Raw genomic sequence first — 26,451 nt, 5'->3', positions numbered from 1 at the left:
CTGGAACTACAGGTCTGAAACACCACAGGAACAAGCACGTAAAGGTACAAAGGGCTGTGCTCTTTTCAAACATGCAAAATTAAAACAAAATATGTATTTTGAATACTGAACTATTTTTAGTTGGTGATCTAGTGATTTTTATTTTTTTTAAAACCTAGAAAGGCAGGGAAAACAATTCATACAAAACACATAAGGTTATCAAAGGCTACATCCCCTTTAAACAATTTCAGGCTCTCTGAGTGAGTACTGTATGCAATAAGAAAAATAAATCTTATTTTCAATAGTCGTTTACAATTCTCTAGCACTTGCATCATAATCTGAATTTCATCAGCATCTTTCGAAATGCTGTCACCTAGTGATGAAGTACGGGATCTGGATTCACAGAGTAAAAGGCTGCTGACCCCACATCCATCACATCCTCCCCATTCTCTCCTCTACTTGAATTAGATTTATAGGTAGCACGATCCATCATCCAAAGCAGCACAGAACTTCACAACTCATCTACATTATCTATTTTCATACTAACCAAACATATGGAGGGGTGAAAAGTTGTATAAAGATATATAGGAAAGGTGGGTAGAACTTGGGTTTTGGGGGGGCAGGGGAAGGAGAACATCTGGATACAGGTGATAAGGTCCCAGAGTGGACTAAGAATGTATGATACCACGTCCCATAAATTCAAGCACTGAAAAAAAATTAATGCTTGTGTGAACAGTAACATGTGCACAGACCTATGAATAAAAATTACTACCATTCAGTTTCATTCAATTTATGTAATCTTATTCTTATGTAACCTTATTGTGTGTTGTATTTTCAGGAAGAGAACACTGGTAGCAAAACTAACTCTTATTTCAAAGGCAGGGCAGATTTCCTAATACCACTATTCTAACTTAAAGCTCTTACAGCTCACAGGAATACGACAGGCTGGATTACAACTCATCAAGCTCTCAAGATACTCATTCTTCCAACATGCAATACTGTGCAAGTTCTCAGATTTGCCACTTAAGAATCAAAATAAAATAACTATCATCTTCATCAATAGCTGGTTAACTCAACTTTCTTTAGCAAACAGCAATTAAGTTCTTCATAACCGCTTACATTAAATTCCTATTAATTTAGTAACACATCAGTATTCAATCACAAGCATTAAGAGTATTGTCAAGAAAAAAAAAAGCAGTTTGGAAGTGACTTAGTGACTATGACTGTAATGATCACTGGTCTATTTTCCAGTAAGTACACAATGAGGGGACTCAGTAGACAAGGAGCTCACTTGCTACTTTCAGTGCAAACTACTCCTGTGAAGGGGTGAAGTTAACTTCCTGGGAGGTGAGCTCTTTGATTTGGAGTTTTAATCTTCTATAAAATAAATTCCTTATAAGCTGTTTAGTGACCTGTCTCCAGTTTTGCAGCTCCACTTTTGCTTTATTGTTCCAGGCCACTCTTGTTTTCGAGAGCAACCATTCTTTTCCTACAAATACTGGTGACCCTTTGACCTTTCAGTTTTTATATGCAAAAAGCTAAAGGACTAAAGCTAAAGGAGGGGAGGTTTAGATTAGATATAAGGGGGAAGTTATTTACAGAGAGAGTGGTAAGGGACTGACACAGGCTGTCCAGAGAGGTGGTGGATGCCCCATCCATCCCTGGAGGTGTTCAAGGCCAGGTTGAATGGAGCCCTGGGCAACCTTGTGTAGATCCAGACTTGGAGGTTGGTGGCCCTGCCTGTGGCAGGGAACTGTGTGATCCTTGGGGTCCCTTCCAACCCAGACCATTCTACGATTCTATGAAATGAAGAGAGTTACAATTTGGAAGGTAAGAACTGGACTAAGGATGTACAGAACTGCAAAGGTTTCTTACCAGTTTAGGTTTTAGTTGGTCCTCACTGTCTCCATGTCCAAGGCGTCCATATCTCCCCTTTCCCCAGGTAAAAAGGTCTCCTGCAGCTGTAATACATGCACTGTGTGCTCCCCCAGCAGCAATGTCAACCACTTCTATACCTCTCAGAGACTCAATTACACGAGGACGATCACAGGGGCTGAAAGAAAAACATTCACCTTGACAAATCTTTTAGAATAGACCATTCACATTCTCCAATGTACAGCAAGAGGTTTTTAAAATGAGTATGAAGAAACCAAAAATAACTGAGTATTTGCTTTTGCTTCAGTTTAATATCCTAAAGATTTAGGTTTAATTAGATACTCAGAAATATTCTGCGATGCCTATGAAAGGCAGATGTATTTTACCATGTGTTTTATTACAGCATTACAGGTAAGCAGAAAGTACAAAACCACCTGCATTAAAGTCTAGTCAAAGCTAAGCATTTACCCCAGAAAATCAGTCCAATTTAAGGTATATTATCAAGTTTCTAGAATAAAATGTACTGTTGCCCCCATGGACTTCATTTTTCTTTTCGGATGAGAACATTATTTCTAACACAAGAGAATTTCTCCTCTAATGTAGGCAACAATGCCTGTGGAGATGACAAGAATAGTAGTTGTGCTCCCTAAAAGTGCCTTGAAGTTCCAAATACCTAGAAGACGGATGCCAAAGGAAAGCCACTGGACTTCAGCACATTCAGATGTGTTAGAACACAGTATCTAACCACAGAGCTGGAGTGTCTGTCTGAAAAGTGTTTTGAGATTCTCCAATTTAAAAATGTGCATTTCCACGTCACTACTTAACACTGAGTTCCACATATAGGCAGTACTCATACAACATTTCAACTATAGAGCAACTACAATAAGTAGCCATTAATAGGTCTTAAAAATTAGATTTCAAAGTGTTCCTTACCTTCGGTTTCCATGACCAAGTTTACCATCTTCTGCTTCGCCCCAAGAGTAAACTTCTCCTTCAGAAGACAATGCCAAACAGTGCTTTCCTCCTGAGTTCACTGCAACTTTCTTTATAAACACATGTTGAATGGACTCCAGTAAAGTTGGAGTAGAAACTGACTCTGTTCCTCCAATTCCAAGCCTACCACCCGCTCCATATCCAGTGGCATACAGCTTTAAAGTGAAGAAAATTTAATGTTGTTTACCTCCTGAAGAACATTCACTAGAGCTGTAGAGAATTCTTACTCAATGTGTATACTAGAATACAGCTAGAGGAAAGCCTGATAAAACAGTTTCTTACACGTGTCTATACCCTCTTCTGGAAAATAAGAAACATTTTTAAATATTTCACACAATAGTTGTGAAAGTATGGCTACATTCAAATCAGTTTTAACTGTCACTGACAATGGATTTTGTAAAAGTATCAAGAAACCATAGTTTTGTGTGGTAATGTTACAAAATCATCTATCACCTACAGGTCTCTTTCAAGCAGCATTAACTGTGGTTTTCTTTCTTCTGTGGAATATACATGCCTAAACACAGTTGCTTCTTCCCCTCCCATCCCATAAATATATTACTGCTTTTCACTCTCTTTTTGTCTATCTGAAAGTAATTTTCATCTGCAGAATGATATCAAGCAATGTCACTAATTTGTGAATCATTAACAAGGATGATACTAGCTGCTGAGGTCAGAATCATTGCAGTAGCTCACTAGATGAGCGTAACTGATATCAAGCTCTAGCTAGAGTTAACAAAAGAGCTGCCACCTCTATCAAAATAAACACTTTTCAAATTCATTATTTTTTTTTTGTTCCTCCTATTATTACCTCACACTGAACCTCTGTTTGGTACTCCTTTTCACTCAGGATGTAAGCACCAGCAAGTCAGATCCTGCAATATCTAATTTACAGGTGTTTAGCCAACTATGAGCAATTTCAGATTCCAATTACACCTCTCCCCTGTCAGAAAGACATAAACACCGTTGCATCTTACTGTCTGTCCTCTTTTATGGAACTCTGAGCATGTTACCTATATTCAGCTCTGTTTTCCAAAATCTGATCATAGTTTTGAATTGTAAACGAAGATGTGTGTCTTACTTCATGCATTTAATGCTACAGAACACTGAATTCCTATATTGCACTGGCAGAGTTGGTATAGTTGGGTTTCTTTACAAAAAAAACCCATCAACCACCACCTGTGCTATGCACATTAATATTTATTTAGCCAAACTCATTTTGACTGAGGATGAAATTTTTCAAAGGACTCTAACAATCATTTTTTGTTTCCTTACTTTCCCATCAGCAGTCACTGCAAACAGAGTCTGTTCACCACCAATTAACTGCACCGGTCTAAGGGTAGCAAGAGCTTCACACGGAGTTGGGACTTTGACTTTTGCCCCTTCGATCCCACCAAGTTGTCCTCTGTGATTATGACCCCAACCATAAATAGTTCCACTGCCTCCAGCTGAAAGCGTCCAATCATCGGGGCGTCTGCAGAAAACGCAACGAAACAAGCAAAATTAAGAGTCAAAACACAGTGCAGTTTATCATGGTGCAACACAACGTGAAACCAGTGACAGTTGAAAGAAATAACCTATTCATCCACTGGACAAGCTGTTCATCTTGTTCTCTCTTGAAGATGTCATGGCACTCATGAAGAACATCCATATTTTCATTGTCTGCCATTAACTCTCGGATTTTCTTTGCCACCTGAAAAATATTTTTGATTTAAAACATAGTCAAACTATCAATTTACTCTTATCACAGCTGGTATAAAGCACTTTAAACTCAGTATATCTTCTTAAATTAAACACTTTCATATGTGCCATGAACCATTTAAAATATTCTGGCAGTACCTCATCAAGGAAAAGGCGAGGTAACGGTGTCCTTTTATCAAGAGCCACAGCAACCCTGGATGCCATACAGTATCTTCGGAACCAGGCCCATTTGTGTGTCTCTGCACAGCAAGGGAGAGTGTCCAACTCCAGATCACAAGCGAGAGCCACGAGCACCTGCAGACAGTCAAAATACATTTTAGAGACACATAAAATACTTGTAATGAGGAGTAACATGCATTTGATGGAGCTGAACAGCCGATAGACCAGGGGAGCCTGAACACAGTCTCAAAAACATGTAAAGTATAAGGGGCATAAAAACCCCTTTGATGGGGCAGCATCAAGTGTACCCACACTATCTCACACGGTTATGAAACTAATTTTCTAATTCAACCTAGAAACTTTCACAAGCCTCCTGTGAAAAGCACTCCTAGATCAATTAACTTTTCTATATCAAACGCCATGTGCTGAACTTTTTACCTTCCATTCCTAAACTATCACCTTCACACCATTAAGCTAGTTTTGAATTAATTTTCATCAGGAGTCAACTTCAAATCAATATTACTGATAAAGACTGTGAACCATGCGTTAGTTCTTTCCTGTATAAACTTTTATATATTTACGAACTTTTCCTTAAGGGACAAGTGCTTTTGGTTTAACTTTCACTACACGGGAGGCTTTTTCAGCCTTGTGGTCCTCTTGCTCTTCTCTAGAATTCCTCAGCTTTTTCAATTTTTATTTTGAACAGCCCTCCTTTTCAGGCATTCTTATTTGTTCCAACTAGATGTAAATAAAACTTTCAGAGTAAATAAGAAACTAAAAATATAACACTCCCATTAGGACAACTCAGAAATCACTTATTGAGAAGTATAGTCTACTGTACTTTGAAGAGGTTTTTCTGACCTATGTACCTCTGCGTAGCAAGGTACTCCTTATTCTTTATCTGTGTATTTGATTCTCCTTACAGAAGTAGTATTCTGATTTGGTGAGAGAACGTTTCTGATATAGGACTAAGAGTTCACCACATCTCACAAAAAAAAATCCAGATGTATACTAATATAATTTGTTACCTTAAAGAAAGGGCTGTGGAGTAATTGTTTGCCACCTCTCACAATGGGGTCTTCGTAGTCAAACTGTCGCTGCAAAGCTTCTGGAAGGCCTTTAACCAAAGCAGCTAAAGCACTCCCTGTGAAACTCTACAGAAAACACAGAAGTAGAAAGTTAGTCTTACTGCATGTAGCCCAAGAAGTAAATTAGTCAGATAACCACGACAAAAAAATCAATAACTCTCCAAACTACAGTCAGTTACGTGAGCTAGTATTTCCATCTATTTCCTATCACAAAAGGGTTTCATTCCAGGCAATTCCAAACCCACATGGATACATTGCTGGAATTGGCAATGTCTTTCTAAAGTGGAGTAGTATCTTTAGAGACCCGTACAAGAAGGTTGCTCATTTGCTACACTACCATTAACAACAAAAACATTGTACATCAGGGCTAGCTTTTTAATGCTTCACATACACCTTAACATGAAAAAGGTGAAGAGGCCAGCATCAGCATCACTCACTGCCCTCTTACCAGCGCTCGAGTTTCTCCGTCATTATCTCCTAGAATCCGGTTGATGTTAATAGACTGGCCAAACTCTGTTGTGAGCAGTTTCCGTAGTCTCTGCAAGGCCCACATTCTGTGGCCAGCAGCTAAGGAAACATAAGCACACAGTTAAGTTTAATTACTTAAAACAGTCATTTTAATGTTAAAGAGACTTAATTTTTAAGATCACACCTACCTAAGGCACTCAGTTGAGCACAGGCTGCAAGAGAAGCTGCCAGGCGAGGAACTATACTCCTGTTGGAAGCAAAATTTAAGCGAAAATCCAACAAACATGTAACCAAATCCATTGAGGGACATGAAAGAATGCAGCGATCCGAGAGAAGGTCTTTAGGGCCTACAAGAAACACAGAAAGCAAAAGAACAAACAGGAAAAATAGGTGAGGAAGATTTGCCCTCAGAGTGAAATGCATCAGAACACAGGCAGGATTTAGCTGACCAAGCACAGCAGTCAAATGCCAGTCTGCATCTGAATTGATCCATTCCACCTTCCTTTGAAGGGACTGGAAGAGGCATCTTCATGACATAATTCACCTAATTCCAAATCAAAAGAATTTCAGAGGAACTGTGCCTCAAAGTTTCTTCCCCTCAGCGATGAAGAGGCAAACTAGAGTGATTATACAATACTTTCATCTCTTCTCTACGTAGAAGTACACCTCTCAGGACTTTGTAAAAAAAATTTCCCAAGTATAAATAGAACCATGTTCTTAGCCTGAATATAAGCAATCTATTGAATTTTGGCAGGTAAATATCATGAAATAAATCAACTGTGAAAAAACAGGTAAGTTAATCTTCTCTCCCACCCTTCTGTAAGCTTCATAGCTGATACCGTACCTGCAGCTGGCATGATGGGGTAAACAGTGAATCGCCATCCCCATCCATTCACAGAGCCATCACTGATGAACTTCCACTTCAGTTCATCCCCTGGGATTCGCAATTCACTAGACCAGTCTGACCACTCCCGACCTGTTACAGAAGGTAATAGGAACACGTTCACCTATACTGTTGAGCCAATGCAAGCCACTCATCAACAGCAACTTTCCCACCAGGGTTATATATTAGAAACATCACATAAATGCATTCAAGAGGGGAAAAAATGCCCAAAGCAGCTATGTGAAGCACATGAAAATAACTATATCATTGTTACACTACCAAAAACGTCTTAAACAGTTCAACTTGCTAACAGACACCCTCAGGACTTTTAATACCATGGTTAAAAGACAGTTATTAGATCTGACTAAAATCCACTGTCCTATTTTCAAATTATTTATTCATATTACAAAAATATATAACAACTTATACATTAAATTAAGCTTTACAGCTTTTGCCAATTAGGAATCCAATCAGAACTACCTCAGTAGTGAAACACATGCGCATCTGAATCAGTCTGGGGAAAAATGGGTCAACGGTAAAAGACCCCATCATGGCTGCTCAGAAATGCTAAGCACAGGCAGTAACTACCTAGACCTTTGCACATGATGTGATGTTTGGATAGGTTCACCGTAAAATCTGATGAGATTAAAAAAATTCCTCTAAAACCTACTGCAAACTAATAGTGCTTAAAAATGAAATCAGAGATAATAGGATAAAAGATGTGAAGATTTCATGTAGTTTCATGTACACAGGCCAGAGTAGAAAACAGAAAGAGAGAGCCTAGGTATTATTTTGGGCATTTGACAGCAGAAGAGCATTTGTCTTGACTGTATGAAAGCTCAAATTCCTCTAAGTATTGCTTGAAAAAGGAAAAACAAAAAGCTAACAGGACAAGTATCATTCTCCAATTCGTTAAAATAGACTTTGATTATACAAAAAAATTCACACACGTTGTCAGGGGTGCTAAACACTGATCTTTTACACTCTAACTGCTCTTTGGAAGAGTATGACAACATGCCCTTCTGAGAGATTCTCCATATTAGTGTCTCTGTCCAGATTCTATGTCTTTTTCAGTTTAGAACAGCATATGAATTTACATAGTGCTTCCTCTTTCTTTATTGGCGTATCCCTCACAGTAAGTCAGTCACTGAGAGTGGCACATTTTGTTCAGCATTTAACAGTCAATCACACAGGAGGCTTTTGAAAAGCACTGGTTCTCATAACCTGATCGGACGGAAACAATTCTGTTGACACCATCCATTATGGTGAGTGGATCATGACGCCGCTCTGTAGAACACTGGCGATCAAATTCTACCCTCAGTCCCTCAGCACCTAAACAGCAACAAAGAGTTGACACGTTTCTACAGAGCAATCAATACCACAAGCAAATGCAGGATTTTAGAAATCCACACAAAATCAAATGCAGTTGTTTGGAAGCCAGAGCGCCCATTAATAAAAATAACTTCCTTTGGTTTATTGACATTATTTGTCTGTAATTTCTACTCTTTGAAAGGCTTACATCATAGCAAGCTCATGTGAGTAGGGGCTAGCAGACAGAAGATGACATTCAGAACATTCCAAACCAAATTTGCAACAGACAAAAAATGTCTATTTACAGTGAAGTCAAATAGCTCTTTGTTGCCTGTACCTTTAGGTAAGTACTAGATACAACATACTGAAGGAAGCACTAAATGAAAAGACAGCATTAAAATGAAAAAGTATTTCCCTAGTGCTCAAGACTAGAAGACAGGCATTCAGTGGCTGATCCTGAAGAAGACTCAGTCAATCTCAGCTTCGTAACTGAACAGAAAACAGCAGTGATATAAAGCTGCAGTCACAGACAGTGAACCAAATAGTTTGTACTTCACAGGATCAAGATGTTCATGCAGTAGATAGGTGTTTTAAGAAATACCTTACTATAGCAACAGGACACATAGCATGGCTTTAAAAAGTTCAACAGACAGTTTTGCAAGCTCAGGAAAAAACTTACTCATGCAGACTGGAAAGCAACAGAATTTTAGTAATGTAATTCAAGAAATTCCATACCTGGTATTTTTACTGTGCCACTAGAAGATGTATCATCAGTGTATGGATGGCTGCTTTCCACCACAACCGGTTGCGAAGAGAGGCGACCACTTTGTGAATCAGTTGCCACGTCTTCTAGTTCAGTAACACACAGCTCCAGCAACATATCAGCAACCTAAAAACAAAAAAATATGTAGTTTACAAAAAGCAAGTTTGACTAGTCCAAGAAAACTAAGCTAACTACCATTCTTCCCAAATTTTAAATGTTTTCTGAATTCATAAACCTTCATATTGATTCAAAAATACTCTTATTGATGTTGTTAAAGCTAGAAAGACTCCTACAACTAAAAGCCAAACAATCTAAGTCTCCAGTAAGTAAATGAAAACACAAATAACTGTTTTCCCTTGCAGAAAAAAAAAGTCCTGTAAATTCGAAATTGCAAAGCATAGGCCAAGAGATTAACAAAAGGTGTAAATCTCCCACTGTGCTCAGCGTTGGTGCAGCCTCATCTTGAACACTGCGTGCAGTTCTGGTGCCCACTGTTTCATGAAGTTGTTAAGGTACTGAAATGCATCCAGAGGAGGGCAACGAATATGGTGGAAGGGCTGGAAGGAATGTCCTGTGAGGGGCAGGGGAGGACTTTGGGCTTCTCTAATTTGGAGAGAAGGAGGCTGAGGGGCAACCTCACTGCTCTCTACAACTTCCTGAGGAGGGGAAGTGAAGAGGGAGGTGCTGAGCTCTTCTCCCTGGGATCCAGGGACAGGACGTGTGGGAATGGCTCAGAGCTGCACCAGGAGAGGTTCAGACTGGGCATTAGGAAGCATTTCTTCACCAAGAGGGTTGTCAGGCTTCCTAGAGAGGTGGTCAATGCCCCAAGCCTGCCAGTGTTTAAGAGGCATTTGGACAACGCCCTTAACACACTGTAACTTTTGGTCAGCCCTGAAGCAGTCAGGCAGCTGGACTAGATGACCACTGCATGTCCCTTCCAGCTGAAATAGTCTATTCTATTCTAAATATTTAACCAGTATATAATATTGCAAAACACTGTTTAGAGAGAAAATTCCAGTAGTACTCACTTCTAAAGAGCGGTTTCAAATAAAAATTTTGCCTCTTGAGGTTAAAAAAAAAATAAAATTCCCTCAATTCACTGCAATGCATGCTCCTTAGCAAAGTCATTATTCATCTTTTTGGTTAGTGAAGCCAACTTTAAAACTTTAATAACAGAATTCAAAAATCAGTGTTGCATAGCTACTACTGATGCTTCAAACCAGTCTTAAGCAGTGCGAAGCCATAAATTAACTACATCACACGAACATCTTAAGAAATGCACTAATACACATTAGAAAAGAAATCTGAAAAGTTAGAAGAAACATTAGGGAAATTTCAGTTAATTCCTGTAAGCAGGTATTCTATATACTATATGATTTGTAACACTCTTTCATAAAGCTGTTCGTATCCAGTATTACTGCATTTATTAATAGTTTGTCAGTTGTCCAAGAAAAACCCAAAAGAAACCCCACACCCACCAGTACTTCAGAAATACTAACTTCAATGCATCAAATGTAAATCTTAAAAATTAAGAATTATTATATCATTGACAATACATTATTGGCACTTTTTTTTTATCTAGGAAAAATGGCTGCATCAGAAATACACTCAGATGCAAAACCAAAACCCCACAAAACCCAGAACATGGAATTTTTTTAACTAATATTCCACTGATCCAGGAAACACAGCTTGGTTTAACGCAACTTCATTCCAATAACAACAGCCACTTGTCCAATACACAGATACAGTTCATTAAGTTTCTATTTTAATGTCTGGTTGCAGCATGACAAATCGAGGGCCTAGTCTATCGCTGGCACTTGTAGCTCATGCATATATTCATGTAGTGTTTCCATTAAAATCATTAATATTCCCATGTACTTAAGTTCAACTCAAATGTTCACATCAATTAGGCTTCTCAGTGCGTTGAACTGCACTTCAAATACAGGGAAATATTCTAGTAAGCTACGAAGAAAAAGGACACAGTTAAAATGCAACAGAAACAAAACCTGACCTGTGGGTAAGCTGTGCCCATCCCAGACAGCACAGCTGAAAGAACATCTCTTCCCTTCTCGCCTGCTCGGTTGGACACAGCAAGCTTCAGCAGGTCAACCATGACTCGCGTGTCATCTGGTACTAAGAGGCTTGTAAATTCATCCAGGTACTGAGGCTCTGGGCCAGACACTTTACTTTGACTTTCTACATCCTATAAAACAAGTTGCAGAAATATCCAGGCAGTGAAGATGAAAAGTAGTATTGTACTGAATTGGAACAAGCTCACTTGTCTGAAGAAGTTTAGAGGCAGTTTAAAACACCGTTGGTAAATTTGGTGTTATATAGCCCCAAAATTAACCTACTGTTAAAACCCATAGCTTAAATGAATGAAGTTTTCTGAAAATAAACCTCCTTCAACTTTGGGTCATAAATAAACAAACAAATAAATAACCCATCCACCTTTGGACAGATTTTTAAAAATGCAATGATTTAAGGAATAACTTTAAAAGCACAAAAAAAAAAAATCCCCAAAGGAAAAAAAACCTGTTTGATAAAAGCATGGTAAGGATTTAACTTTTAAAGAAGGTATTGACAACATTACTTCTTTGGTTTTTGTCATGGTTTCTGCAATGATACTGGCAGCTCCGGGATCATCTGTGACTGGAATGAAAGGGCGGGAAGAGGCAGCAGCAGCAGAAGGAGTTACAGCAGATGGTGTCACAGCATCTTCTGAAGAAACAACCTAGTCAAAACGAATGATAACAGAAGTTGCAACAAGATAGTGTAAAATCTTTAAGAGTCTAATTATTTATTAGAAGGGCTTACATTCAAAAGCAGCAGCAATTTTTAAAAAAAGCCATAAAATCCAAACCAAGAGATTTCCTCCCTGTATTTTTAGCTTTTATGTTCCCAGCACAGCAAACCAGCCAACACCTACCACAATAACAGCTGCTACAAAAACATGCAATAATACATTAGTGCCTGCAGAAAAGCCTCCAATGTAGGAGACAAGCCCTAACAATATATGACAAATTAATAGTTTGTTAAAGGAAAAGAACTTTTCAGTATGAAGCCTTTTCTTCTTTCTGCTTCTGACAGCAGTTGGGAATCAAGAGTAGAATTCCATTCAGGCTCTCTAGTCTGCATTAGTTGATATGTTTACAATTACATTTCATTAAGTAATTGTCAAATATTATCTTAGTGTTGACTTTAAAAAAAAAAAATAAAGATTGCTCCTGTGAGATGAATTTAATATCAGGTCAAACATCTAGTATCGTCATGTTAACTCTGTAACACTAGTAGGAATCATCACAATCACATTTAAGTGACACAGTGCTTTCTGAAAGGTCAAAACCGATTTCATACTAAGAGTCTATTTTTTCCAAATCTGACACATGCAGAGTACCCAGTCCTGAAAACAGAGCACGGAAGAAGTGTTCAACCTCTGCTACTATCAAGCAAAACAGGACAGTATTTTTCAGCTTAACTGGTAAATGCTGTTGGAAAAATTCATCTGACACTTTACCTCCCCTCTCCTGTCCTGCCATGGGTTTGGGCTCAGCCTCTCCTCTATATCTCCCACAAGCACGCATTCATCTCCGTTTGCAGGGCTTCCTGTAGAAGTAACATCTGATGGGGGGGCTGGTGATGAAGAGGGGCATTCTACTGGTGCAATCATACTCGCAGGCATCAATGCTCCAACAACTGCATCCCTGAAATCATTTTGGACAGATTAACATAAACATAATTATACTCCCTTGTTGAAAATATTAAAAAAAATATATTAGCTTATGTTAATAAAACAAGGAGAGATCTCCAAGTGCCTTAAGATCTCCATTCTCCTTTAGGCTTGATGCTTAAATACTGTATTTTAAGGCAGCAATTTTACATGAGTTCCTCTTTGTGAATTTTGGCACAAATACTGTATCAATAAACAAGGGCACTATAAAATTTATTGTCCTTTCCACACTGCCTGCCACTGTGTCCTCCACATGATCCATCATTATTTTTCTTACACTTCTTTTACATTATTTACTTCAGTGTTCCTAAATAAGTAATTTTTCCCCAGGCACTGGGAGCTTCTATAGAGAAAAAACATAACAGCAACAACACCAAAGCAAATTTAATGAAGCTTAGGCCAATCCTGAGGCGTCTGAACTTGAGAAACAATTTATACCTGGGCTCAAGAGACCTGAGTAGATGCATTCAGCTATGTCATCTTTTGCTCTGCAAAAGGCAAGAATGTTTGCATGCCTACCTGGCATACATGATTTGTAATGCCATCAGTATATGGGATAATGCCTGCTGTTTGGCAACATTCCCATCAAGTGATAGGAGAATCTTAGCAAGGGAAGGGCGATTCGGCTTGGAACTGTTTGCCCCATTAATTTTGTTACTGGCAGCAGAAGAATCTGCATCTGAAGGAACACCTAGAGTGAGGGGGTGAAAAAAGACAAAAAGAAGAAAAAAGTGAGCATGTTTTAACGGTGTACCACATAAGTGGAGCTGATTTATCTAATTTCTTATTAAGTCAGAAGGATGGCTGTAAAACTAACTCCACATTAGATTCTTAAACTCCAATGCCTACGGTTACAAGAGTAAAGTCAATACTGAAGCTTTGCAGCAAGGACTTTCATAAAAGTGTTCTACCTTGTTACTTACACATGAAGATTAAGGTAATACAGGTTTAAGTACTTTGGTGATCAGCCTCTAAATTTGAAGATTTAGTTAGAAATTTCTCAAATAGCACGAATATTATTAGGTGCTCTTAAAAATACTGATAAAATATTTTATGTAAGTAGTTCTTGCTCTTTTGTGTTGGTTTTGGTTGGGTTTTGTTTTGTTTTTTTTTTTTAAATACAGCTTTCTTTTTGCATTTTTCTATCACCTATTAAACCACACACACAACTAACTCTCCCAAGGCATAAAAAACTCAATGTAAGACAAGAAATACCAACCAAGATAAGAAGCACCTAAAGGGTCCCTTGCTGTCTGGAAAAGTACTGGTTCATGAACAGATGGTGTAGCGACATCCACTGTTGTCCACGCTACACTGTGGGAAGACCCACAAGCAACCCGGGTGATTTTCTGGCCTTCCAAGCCCTGGACAAGAGTAGGCTTTCTATTGACTGTCGTAGTTCCATTCCCTTGTTGCCCATGGTCGTTGTCACCCCAAGCATAAACCTGCCAGCAAACATTTCCACATATTACTTTGCTTTACTGGTTGCCTCATTTCATTTTTTTCTTAAAAATTCTTACAGATGAATATTAGTGATTTGTACTATTGATCTAGAAGACTTCAGAGACCCTACTGTCATGACAAAATTATTTGACTAATGCAGCCATTATCATACATAAAAATAAGGGAGGGAGGAGAATCAAAGCAGCACGTTATCACATGATTAATAAATTCTTGCCAATTTAAAAGTCAGCAGTAGATTCAGAAATTACTTCATGTTCATGGCAAACAGTTAAGTTAGAAGAATGGCACAGTCATTACACCGGGGATCTGAACCAATACTGTGATAATGATAATGCTGGATCACAGCAGAAAAGTCTCTCCAGAATACTATGACTGTTTCTGCATATCAAGAGTGAGGAGCAGGAAACTGATCACGCATAAACTAAAAAAATATTATAAAAGATACTACAAGAACATTTAAAGTCCATAATAATATGAAAACTAAAGTATTTTAAGTTAGGATCATGCTTGTATTTGTTCAAGAACTATAAAGCAAGTAAATATAAATTAGAAATGTTTATTCCACTTAATCAGCATTACATTCATCTTCTTCATTTTATTTCATTCCTTCCAAGATCAAGGAAAAAGGGGAAAGGAGGAGGATGCACAATGTACCTGCCCAGTGTCTGTAACCGCTAGGCAATGGAGTGCGCCTACGGCCACGTGCACGATCTTTTTACCCCTCAGTCCTTCCACAACTTGAGGCTTCCGAACATGTACGTCTGTGCCGTGGCCCAGCCTGAAGTAGTCGCCCTTACCCCTGCAAGAGACATCCCAGACATTGTTTACACATTCCTCTGTCAGTGCAGCTTCCTGAACCACAATGCTTCACTTAGCACAAGCACCAACTAGCAAATTCTGCACATCTGAATTACAAAGGCCTAAAACCAGATGGCTGCAGTTCTGTGACTCCATAACTTTTCAGCTCAGTATAGAACAGGCAGCATTTATGTCTAATTTTTCCATATAGCACAACTCTGATAACATTGAATTTCCTCTGTTGCAGGTACCCTGCAATTATAAATACCTACAAAAACATTGATGTGTTCTGATAAGATTTGGACAGTTTTATTCTTCTGAGGATAAATCTAACAAAGACCCTTAGACAAGTATATTCATATGAAAAATACATAGGAACTGGCATGTCTTCAGAGCTGAGATTTTTCACACTGTTGCAAGCCTCAGTTTAGGTTCTCAAGCCTCCACAATTTAAATTATTCTAACACTGTTCCCCAGAAACTGTACTAAAATTATACCACATGCAAAAGTAAGGTAAACACCTTACAAAATCTCTAAGAATGTCAATAAAACAGGAAAAAAACACAACCCTACCCTGAGACTTCTTGCACTGTGTTTTCTGTAACCACTCGCTCAGTTCTGATGCTCACCACAACCAATTTTTCATAGAATCATAGAATGGCATGGGTTGGAAGGGACCCCAAGGATCATAAAGCTCCAACCAGCTTGCCACAGGCAGGGCCACCAACCTCCAGGCCTGGATCTACACAAGGTCGCCCAGGGCCCCATCCAACCTGGCCTTGAACACCTCCAGGGACGGACGGGGCATCCACCACCTCTCTGGGCAGCCTGTTCCAGCACCTTACCACTCTCTCTGTAAAGAACTCACCCCTAATGTCTAATCTAAACCTTCCCTCCTTTAGTTTTAATCCATTCCCCCTTGTCCTGCCATTGTCTGCCCTTTTAAAAAGTTGATTTCCCTTCTGTTTATAAGCTCCCTTCAGGGACTGGAAGGCTGAAATGAGGTCCTCCCGCAGCCTTCTCTTCTCCAGGCTGAAAAAGCCTTTTTCTAAAGAAACTTTATGGCATACTGGAGACAAATGTGGGATCAGGAAGGTAACAGTACTAAAACAGAAGTTGTGGGTTTTTCCTTAAATCAGTACAGATTTAATCAGATAAAAGTTTAGAAGTAACTTAGCCAGCCTGAACCGCAGGCACGCACAGCTGAAATAAGCCCAAAAAGTCTTCTTGCAGCCCTGCAGTGTCATGAAATAGCTGTAGATTTTATGACTAGACGTAACAGTGTTAAGAGAAAATCGGGGAAGTAAAGAAGGAAGGAATGAACAAGAATTTTGCAGAGTTCTTAGCCTGACAGATTCCCTTTCCTCCTACTCTTTTGTTACTGAAAAAAAAATTTAAGAGACAAATAGTTTCCTGTGGCCACTGAGAAATGGCATCTCTGCTAAAAGCTTTTCTATATATAAGTAACTTCTAAAAATAGAAGCTCTGTGGATTTCTTTTCATTTTAAGTCTTCTTAGCTTTGATGCACATCAAACAGTCATTTCACAGGGATGGGGTAAGACCTTGATCTGGTTAGAGTTCTGAAGCTTATCTGCCATACAGTAAGCTCTCCAATTTTACAGAAAGATTTACAAACTCACAAAGCCAAGCTAGTATTTGAAAGAAAGCAGAAGCAGGCAAACACACCAAAAAATAAAGCCATCTTGTTAGTAACTCCTAGCGATCATCTCCTATCAGTTCTTGAGGCATCATTACTGTCAACTCAGTGGCCTTCTGAGCAGCAATGAGTTCTGAAGAGACCCTGTGTTTCCAAGGAAGTTCTTTCCATCTCCCCTGAACTCGAGCTTATTTCCTTACTCTATTACAACCATACTCTTTAATTCTCTGCTTCAGTTGTAGACTATGTACTCCAAACTATGACTCTTGGGTTCTCTTTTTTCCACTCAAGTTTTGAATTTTTCATGCTGAACTGCTCCACTGATCAGTAAGACGCAGGCATCCTAACATGAGTGCAATACAGCACTGAGCCTACTACGGGACATAGCCCTAGAGTAATTGGATAGATCACAGCTTGCCTTGAGGAGCTGCCCATTTAAAAGTCAAAGCACACAGATACAGCACAGATGGTGTTAAGTCAGTCAACCAGCAATAAATACAACACACACTCAGTAATTGCTTTGTTAATGTTTTCTGGCAAAGGTAACATACCATGTCCATACCACTCCCGATTTGGTCAGTGCCAATGAGAACTGTGCACCACACTCGATCTGACAGACACCTTGGCCGTTCAGTCTTTCAATGTTCTGAGGAATGTTGCATCCTTCACTTCCTCCTCGGCCCAGTTTTCCAAAATCACCATCACCCCAAGAAAACACCAGACCTAACAAACACCAAACTGCAGGTCAAACAATGATCACCATATTCCCATGTGTTGAAAAGCTTTTGGAACAAGTTAGCCCTACCTTCATCTGTCAAAGCAAGAGTCTGAGCGTCTCTGCTTCCACAAGCGACCTGAATAACTCTGTGGCCAAGGAGCACTTTCACCTACAAAACAGAAAAAGCAAGACATTTCAAAGAAATTGTGGTTAAAAATCTTACACACATGTTCAAGCTCTTATGACTGATCTTGTCAATTGTACCCAGCCTGAGAATTCCATTTAGTGAAGGCTTATCAAGCCTTGCTCACTCAGGAACCAGTATCACTCAGTGAGAATAGCAGGTTCCAGTTATGTATCAAACTAGATGCATGACACTCACAGAATTCTCACAGAATTTTGGTGCTTGGAAGGCACCTCCAGAGATCAAGTCCAACCCCCATACATGAATGTTCTAAAAGAGCACTAGCCATTCTGCACCACTTCCCAAGAAAAAACAAAAAAAAGAGAATGGATCTCCTTGGCCTTTCTGAAATAGTTTACCTGTTCTTAGAGGTACAGGTACCAGAACTTAATTTAGATCACTCCAAAATGATGTCTTCATCCTGCTTTCATGGTTTTTGGCTTTACTTTTGTTTTATTTTATATACATTATTAAGCACATACATTTGCATTTCAGAGACAAGAAACATTTCATTTTACCATCTTAGGCTTCAGCTGTGTGGTGTTATCTCCATGCCCCAGCCTTCCATATTCTCCAAGACCCCACGTATACAGCTCTCCACTAGAAGTAATGGCAGCACTGTGGGAACTGCCACAAGCAATATCACGGATGCGTTTGGTTTTTAATGCTTCTATCAATCTGGGTTTATCACAATTCCTAGAGAACATCAGCAAACAATTAATTGTGTTAATTACAAAAGAGTTACACAATCTACTCCAACCTTTATAATCCAAAAAAACTTTGTGTAGTAACTAACAGTAACCTAAGGATAAGATGTAACAATATGATTCCAATATGTAGTCTTCACTAGCACTGTAAATCTACTCTATTTTAATGTACTTCCAAGTAAGTTTACTTAAAGAAAGATTTTGTGTATATGCTGAAAAACGTGGTGACAAATCCAAAACACTGAAGTGTTGAATCAATTAGAGTGCATAATATAAAGGGAAAACTGGTATCTTGTCACTGCTCTAAGTTAAACTATTTGTTAGAAGTAATTATTTCTCCACTCTGTGGACACTGAGCCAGACAGTACAATTAAGAGATGACATTTTTATCCCAACTTTGCACTTATAAGAGAGAAATGATAACTGGAATTTACTGCTCAGCTTCTATGAGAGTACTGGAAACTTTTGCTATTCATATGGTTACGGTATTCTCTTAAATTAGGGAAGAGTTTCAGAGCTGCTACTAAGGTTTTATAAAATTATGCATGGACTCTGGAAAATTTGGTCCAATTAAATGCCAGAGAGTTCTAAGCCTTACTTCTAATAAAATTACAGAAAATAACAACACTGCTCTCTAATCTGGACTTCTTTACACTGATCTGACATACATATCCCTACAAACATTTATTTGTCATCAGATATTAACTACCTGAGTTTGTCACTGTAATTTTTTATGTATTCTGAGCACGTCTTCAAAATATATCAGAATGACAAAGATTTCCCCATGTCCTATGTTTTGGGGGTTCAGGGTTTTTTAATTATTATTTCAAAACATTGTTCTGTGGTGCATAGAAAGAAAAATCCTGAGACAATTCAAATTTTCCTCAAAGCTGTCCTGTGGAGGATTACACTATGTACCACTGAAAAGCATAAGAAATTTATTTCTGGCTAACAAGTTTATGAACAGAAGTCTAAAGAAACAAGCTACAAAATACTTTGCCACACTTACAGCTGTTACAGCTCAGGAATGCAAAGCTGCCATGGTTTTAACACCCCAAGGCACCTCTATAAGCCCCACCTTATAAAAAAACCAAAAATTCTATGTCTGAAAGTGTGCCAGTGCACTAATAACATTCACAAACACTATTAAAAGACTTCACCCACTAGGTATATTTCCAATTACTATATTAACTAAATGCCTCATTTGTAAACAACTGAAGACTGCTACAAATGCTGCATCACAGATTGGCATACACTGCTGAAAAAACAGTATCTTTTCACAACACAATTCTTTGTTCCTATTGTATTAAAACCCCTGTCATTGTCAAAAGCAGCACTCAGCTGCATCATATTACGCAACACAAACGTTCTCTTACTGAAATACACATATTTGGTATCCTTACATTCGACTGAAGTGACCAAGTTTTCCATCATCTCCTTCACCCCATGAAAATACCTTTCCATCAACAGTTAATGCCATCGCATGCCGGCCACCTAAAGGCATAAACATAAATTAAAACTTTCAAGTCTAGCAAAAAATCTCACAACTTTTACACTTTTACACTGTTGTACTTCAACAATGCACCTGTATGAGCCTTTTAAGCCAACACATGTTACTTATTTTCTTCAGAGTTTTTGTGATTTAATATAAAACACAAAACTTCTGTGAAAGCAGGTTTCCGTGCATTAAAAAGAAAAAAAATATAAATCACTCAATTTGCTACTTTCAATGCTGAAAGAAAAAACAAAACCAAACCCAGCACTTAGCAATAATAGAAGATGAAAAAACTTTCACTGGATCAGACTGAAAAACTAGTCAGAAGTTACCAAACTTAACTTCCAAAAATGAAGAAAATGTGTGGTGTAAATTCATAGATTTTAACAACAGAACCATTAGACTTCACATGACATTTTTTGCAGCAGACAGAATTTTATCATCTGTATTTTTTTAAAAAAATAATACTATCAGACATGCTGAGGCATCACAGCACCCAAGAAAATTGCAAAGCAACTGTTTTCAGGTTTAATATGTAATGTTTATGTATGTAAGAACAGAAGTAGCCAGTACCTGAGTGAACAGCCACCTTCTTTACCACGTAGTTACTGAGAGCAGTAATCTGGCGGGGAATGGGCACAGTTCCACTAGATATTCCTAAACCCAGCCTTCCATTGGTGGCTTCTCCACAGGCATATACTTTACCCTCTACAGTCACTAAAGTGAAGAAGAAAGTGCCAAGCACCATTAATGTTTCGTAACAGAAATCTATTTCTAACCTCAAATAATGAAAGTTGCTTCAAACTTGTATTACCTGCAAAAAGGCTTTTGGATCCTCCAGCTACTTGCACAACATTCAAGGCAGACAGAGTTTCAGAAAAGGAAGGGACCTTTATCTACAGTAGAGGGGAGAGATCATTACCATACACTTTAAAGTTTTATACTTTAAAAAGAAGAGGTATTCTGCAACTATAAACCAGTTAACTTAAGAGATAAAGTTTGTGCAGGGTTTTTTTTTAAATATAGGAAACTCTATACTATGACAGTTCACACATACAAGTTAAAATAAACCAGGAAGACATCAGAGACCAAGAGAAAACATATAGTACCAAAACCATGATAAATACAAAACCTAGGAAGAAATTATGTGATATAAACAAGAATTTTCCTTCTAGTAAAGACTTCTGGAGAAAACCAAACTCAGTTTTGAAGATGGGCACATCACCACCAGTTGATGGGTAATCAGCACATTCCGAATCAGCATATTGAGCACAAAACATCAGCTGAGTTTCAGCACCAAAATGCTTTAGCAATCTGGATTAGAGATCAACTCAAGTGGGGGCAGGGTGAGAAGACAAGCCAAAGAGACTACAGAACATATTTTCTCCATTACTACAAAGAAGTCTTTGATCAAGCTGCGGGGTTTGTTTTTTATTTTATATATATATAAGTAAGTAAAAATAAACAGACATCTATCATCTCCTTCAAGTGTTTTAAATCAACATACATCCAAGTCTGGCACACAAACTCAAAGGGAAGAGAGTACGTATGGAGTGCTACACATTTTTAGAATTTTTAGAACAATTAGTTCACTATCACATAAAACAATTTCAGTGGCTGCTAAAAATCAAACTGGGCTTCAGAGTAATAACCAAACACAAATTTTCTCCAATTTTCCACCCAGATGACAGCTACTGTCTTAAAAGTAAAAAAACACATTAAAACCTAGTCTTCATAACTTTTAGTAATAAATTTTTAAATTCTGATTAAATTTAGAGTTGTGTGAGACTTGTACATTTTATTTTTAGCTGTGTCTGTTTTGTAATAAAACATCAAAGCAACAGACGTACCTTGGAACCTTTCAGCCCTCCCAATTGGTCCTTGTCATTCAGTCCCCAAACAAAAACTTTGGTTCTTATTGTAGCTGCCGATTCGAGCCCAGCTGCCTTCTTTCTAACAAGGCTGAACATAGAGAAAAAAAGAACAAAACAAAGTGGGTTTGGCAAGATGCATGCTATAGCACAGGCACCTTTTTACTGTGTTTACTGATTGAACAGTATGGAATAGTTCTAGCACTCATCACTACAACATCACAGTTAGGTGGTTGCTAAAACAAATTTAAAAAAAAAAAAAAAAATCAACAACCACCACCGAAACCCAAACCAGAATGTTTTTCTGAACAGTGGTAAATCAGACATATCAAATATAATCATACCAAGTTTTTTGCTAGGTTTTCAAATCCAAGTATACTGCAGAAGCTGCAGAGCTGCACAAAATGCTATCACCTTACCTGTGTGATGATCTTAAAGAAGGTAATTATCACCAAATGATCTGCCCACCTACAACTCTGACAAACCAAGATACTGATTTCTCTTTACTACTACACAACCTAAGTTGTTTTTCTTTCTATAATCTCCTGATTGGAAAATATAGACACTAAGGTTCTGTATAATTTCCCCCTGCCAGCCCCTCCAGCTGCTTACCTTCCAGTGTTGGCTTTATCGTCATCCTCTTCCTCGTTATCAGAAGCAAGGAAAGGGACTGCAGCCAAATCTTCATCCTCTGCACGTATACGTCCAAGTATGCTGAGGCCATGGATCTTGCAATCAATCCCAGAACTTCTGCACTGCTTGATCGCAACCTCTATATACCTGTGGTACTAAGAAATAAAAAACTAAATTGCCATCTTTTGGGTCTCATATAACTTTACTAAACATAGGAAAGAATAAGAACTTTTACTTGACTTTGTCACCTTAACAAAATTAATCTGTAACATTAAATATCTGGCTTTTCAGCCTTACATAATTCATACTTTAGGACAACCATATAACCTCATTAATCTGAGAATGATTTCACCTCCTACCTTCTAAAAATTAATTAAGCATTCCTACTTGCTGTTACTGAAGATCAAAACTACTACGCAAAATAAGCTTTGTCACCCATTTAAGTTTATTGGGATGTCTTCTTGGTTTGTAGGTATATTGAATCACATCAGAAAACTAAAATATCTTTACTACTATGGCTATTATGGAGTTATACTGTGATTACAATAAAACTTATCAGGATAAATAACTTTAAAAAGGCACTGTTTAGTAAACAACAGTGCTTTCCATCCCTCTCTTGCAGCAGAACATTCTTCTGTTTCATACAAGAGTAATTCTCACACAAACTTCACTTACTTCTGTACAATCACTGAGAAGAGGCACTGTGGTGTCTGTAGGATTTATATTGATTGTCTTTAGCTCTATAAGGTTATTTAAGGAATTCCCCCCTAGAAAACAAAACATGGAAAGAAAAACATTTTAAGATACAGAGTTTGTTCCATAAACAGGCACAATGCATGTTAAATAGGTGACTACATTAACTGAAACCAGATAAATAGCTACTATTGAATGCACCAAAAAAAGTATTTTTCAGACTTCAAGAACACACACATACCTGAAACTACAACTAAAGAGGGCATGTAACTGCTGTCTGCAGGGTCCACTATCATCTTTAGTCTGTGAACAAGAACATCTGGAAAGATCTCCAAGCGAATCCAGTGCTAGGGGAAACACAGAAAATTTCATTTTCAGATCTTATCATTAGGATCACAGTATGGTTAACAAGAATAAACATGTGTTGGTTTTGAAGAAAACACAAAACACATTTGCAAACAGTACACAACAGCTGCAATGCACAGGAACTGGCCAAAGGAACTTCTCACCTGGCCAACCTCCAAATATAAGAGGAACAGCAAATTACTTCACCAAAGAGTGACACCATTGGGAAGACTGAAAAATCAGGCTTTCTTGACTGGAGGTTAAGTAATAGGACATTAATGTAAATCTTCAACCAGTTAGAGTCTATATGCAACCCAAAGGTAGGGTACTTGAGGGTACTCTTAGCACTCTCAGCATGGCAATCAATAGATCATCAAAACATACTGAACAGGCGCCCAGCCAGAAGTCCTGGTGTGTTGGGACACTATTTTAGCTAGTGACAGCACTGGTGCTTTTCATATTGCAAACTCACTTCACTAAAATATAATTCATGTGATTGTTAAGAAAAATTTCCATCAGTAGTCATACCAAAAAGGCAATTTTAACCATATAAGCAACTGCAGAACAGAATAATTACCCTCCATTTCAGAATTAATTCCTTATCATTCACATGAACTAACTTGAAAGCAGCAGGACACATTTACTATGAAGAAACATAGTTTTGTACTTCAGATGTTTGTTTTTACTATATCACACAAAAGTAAAAACCAAATATGTTTCACTAAGGTAAATATTTAGCCTCTAAAGAAAAATGTATGCCAGAATGAACCAGTTATGGCTTGGTTACCTTTCCTTGTGAGCCAGAAGACTGCCAGCACTGCTCACTACCATCAATAAGTCGTGAAGCCTGATTCACAGAGGATGAGACATTCAAATTCTTAACTATTCTCGACCAATCATCCAGTAACATTCCCCGCTGGCTACTATGCCGCCTCTTCAGCTGCTTTCCAGAACGCCCACAGAACACGGGAGACTGGCCTGCAGGGTTAAGTGAAACATTAAGCAGGTACCTCCCAAAGGAAACTGCTTTTATTAAATCCGTAAGGAATGTGAAAGAAAATATGACAAATCAAAGATTTCAGGTATGTAGTCAAAAAAGCAGACTTCAGAAACGGGTCACACTGCTATGATAATACTGCTATTTAAAGGGCACAGCTCAAGATTTGTGGGTTTTTTTCAAGACCTTCGAGTACTTCACCTGACTACAAGTTTTCTTGCCTGTCATTTGGGACAGTCACACTTTCTATTCTTACGCTTAGGATTGATTTGTACAAAGAAATCAAGTGCAATTTAGTAAAAAATAATTATTTAAAAAATCAGGAAAATTACTATCTTCACAAATACAGGACGCTAAAAGTAACATTACAGGGGTGTACAATTTTTAAACTGGCAGAATTCTTAAAAGACTAACATTCTTGACTAAACAGCCACCTTGAAAGGGTCCTCACTTTTGAAGCAAACAAAGGAAAAAAGAAAATAAAAATTTATGATACATACTCAAAATTTCCAAATCCTGTTCAAGAATGAGGTTGTATAGCGAGTTGCTGATTTCCTCCTTGCCAAAACTCACTTCTACATCCCTTCACTGGTCTTTGTAGCATCTAGAAAGGCTGACTAAAAGAACAGTGTAACTCCTCTACCCTATCCAGGTCAACGGGAAGTATTATAGATTCAAACTGTACCAGCTGTACAACCATATTAAGTGATTTCTTAATGGAAAGTCTCTTACTCTTTCAACAAACCTTCATACACATGCAATGTATACTCCTGACTTCTAGCAGGGAATATCTTCCAAACCAATTAGACTGGCTACATGTAAATATGAAGAGCTTTAGTCCAAAAGCTAGCATCACCTTGCAAACACCAGGGATCAGACTGATTTTTAGATAGGTGGAAAAGAAATAAGCGCTGATGTTAGGTGAGTTCTGCATAATAATGCAAAACCCAAAAAGTTTTGGAGTTAAAATGGGTACATCTGTTCTTGCCCTAAAAATTCTGATTATGAGTCTTTCAAAAGGCTCCCCTTTCCTACCACACCTCTCTGGAGCCTCCACACATGGAGGAAACGATGCAACAGCCATCACACATTGGAAGGCAAATTTGTTGAAGAGCAACTAAAGAGTAAGGTGGTAATCTTGGGTATTTCAAGCCACATCTGCTGCCATGAGGATTCTATTTACCTACACTTAGGCTGATAGCAAAAGGCAGGAAGAACTGTATGTTTTACTCTTAATATAACTGAAAACTTAGTTCTGACACAGAGTTCCTCTGTCACATAGCCTTTTCTTTTAATTTAACAGTACAAGTAAAGCTTAAGGGTTGATGGTTTGGTTTAGTGCATGTGCAACTGTACCAGTGTTGTGATCTGCTAAAAATATTTTGTTGTCTAGAGGGTCAGTCTGAAGACTAATTTTTTATTATCTAGCAAAGCAAAACCTTTAAAAACTATTTTTTTTAAAAAAAGAAATAAAAATTTAATGCATTTTAATTAATCTAAGAAACACAGATTCTGAAACTTACCTGGTTCATTTATTCTGCCAAAAGTATGTCGGGTGTTATGCTTCCTGGTTTTAAAACAAGTTTCACAAAAGTCAAAATCATCACAGTTTCTGCATTTGAATCTAGGTCCATTGATAGGAAACATCTGACAGCCATCACACCTGATTTCACAAAACAACAAGTAAATATATTTATACCAGTTTTCATAGCACTAGTTAATTGTAACAGCAGCCAAGTTAATAGAATCAAAGACTATAATTGTAAAGGATAACCTGTACCCATTAAGAAAAACACCAATCACTTACGTGACTCCAGGATGAATGCTGGGGACCAGCTCCATTTCTGACAATAAGCCTGTCCAATGAGACTGCTGAGGAAAGTCTACAATGACATCTTTTCCATTGGCACTGAAAGCTGTGAAAAAAACATGCAGAAAATA

At 38.1% G+C, this 26,451-nt stretch overlaps 1 protein-coding gene across 1 annotated transcript in view; it reads right to left on the bottom strand.

Annotated features, from left to right (window-relative positions):
• The window catches only part of HERC2 (HECT and RLD domain containing E3 ubiquitin protein ligase 2), a 119,030-nt gene that overhangs the window by 17,315 nt on the left and 75,264 nt on the right, over positions 1-26,451 (bottom strand). The window contains exons 51-80 of the mRNA XM_084271807.1: positions 26,318-26,426; positions 26,034-26,173; positions 24,301-24,491; positions 23,410-23,515; positions 23,151-23,242; positions 22,455-22,630; positions 21,822-21,933; positions 20,786-20,867; positions 20,545-20,688; positions 19,880-19,970; positions 18,288-18,465; positions 17,673-17,754; positions 17,419-17,590; positions 15,066-15,210; positions 14,167-14,392; positions 13,467-13,638; positions 12,735-12,921; positions 11,811-11,951; positions 11,229-11,420; positions 9,190-9,343; positions 8,368-8,475; positions 7,105-7,236; positions 6,449-6,607; positions 6,241-6,359; positions 5,733-5,858; positions 4,684-4,839; positions 4,422-4,537; positions 4,120-4,318; positions 2,788-3,002; positions 1,855-2,032 (exon numbers count right to left, since the gene is read on the bottom strand). Coding sequence (XP_084127933.1) covers positions 1,855-2,032; positions 2,788-3,002; positions 4,120-4,318; positions 4,422-4,537; positions 4,684-4,839; positions 5,733-5,858; positions 6,241-6,359; positions 6,449-6,607; positions 7,105-7,236; positions 8,368-8,475; positions 9,190-9,343; positions 11,229-11,420; positions 11,811-11,951; positions 12,735-12,921; positions 13,467-13,638; positions 14,167-14,392; positions 15,066-15,210; positions 17,419-17,590; positions 17,673-17,754; positions 18,288-18,465; positions 19,880-19,970; positions 20,545-20,688; positions 20,786-20,867; positions 21,822-21,933; positions 22,455-22,630; positions 23,151-23,242; positions 23,410-23,515; positions 24,301-24,491; positions 26,034-26,173; positions 26,318-26,426 — 4,400 coding nt within the window. The remainder of the gene's footprint in view (positions 1-1,854; positions 2,033-2,787; positions 3,003-4,119; positions 4,319-4,421; positions 4,538-4,683; positions 4,840-5,732; positions 5,859-6,240; positions 6,360-6,448; positions 6,608-7,104; positions 7,237-8,367; positions 8,476-9,189; positions 9,344-11,228; positions 11,421-11,810; positions 11,952-12,734; positions 12,922-13,466; positions 13,639-14,166; positions 14,393-15,065; positions 15,211-17,418; positions 17,591-17,672; positions 17,755-18,287; positions 18,466-19,879; positions 19,971-20,544; positions 20,689-20,785; positions 20,868-21,821; positions 21,934-22,454; positions 22,631-23,150; positions 23,243-23,409; positions 23,516-24,300; positions 24,492-26,033; positions 26,174-26,317; positions 26,427-26,451) is intronic.

Source organism: Gallinula chloropus, assembly GCF_964237585.1.
Source record: "Gallinula chloropus genome assembly, chromosome: 1".
NCBI lineage: Eukaryota > Metazoa > Chordata > Aves > Gruiformes > Rallidae > Gallinula > Gallinula chloropus.
This window is presented reverse-complemented; position numbering and strand designations above follow the sequence as displayed.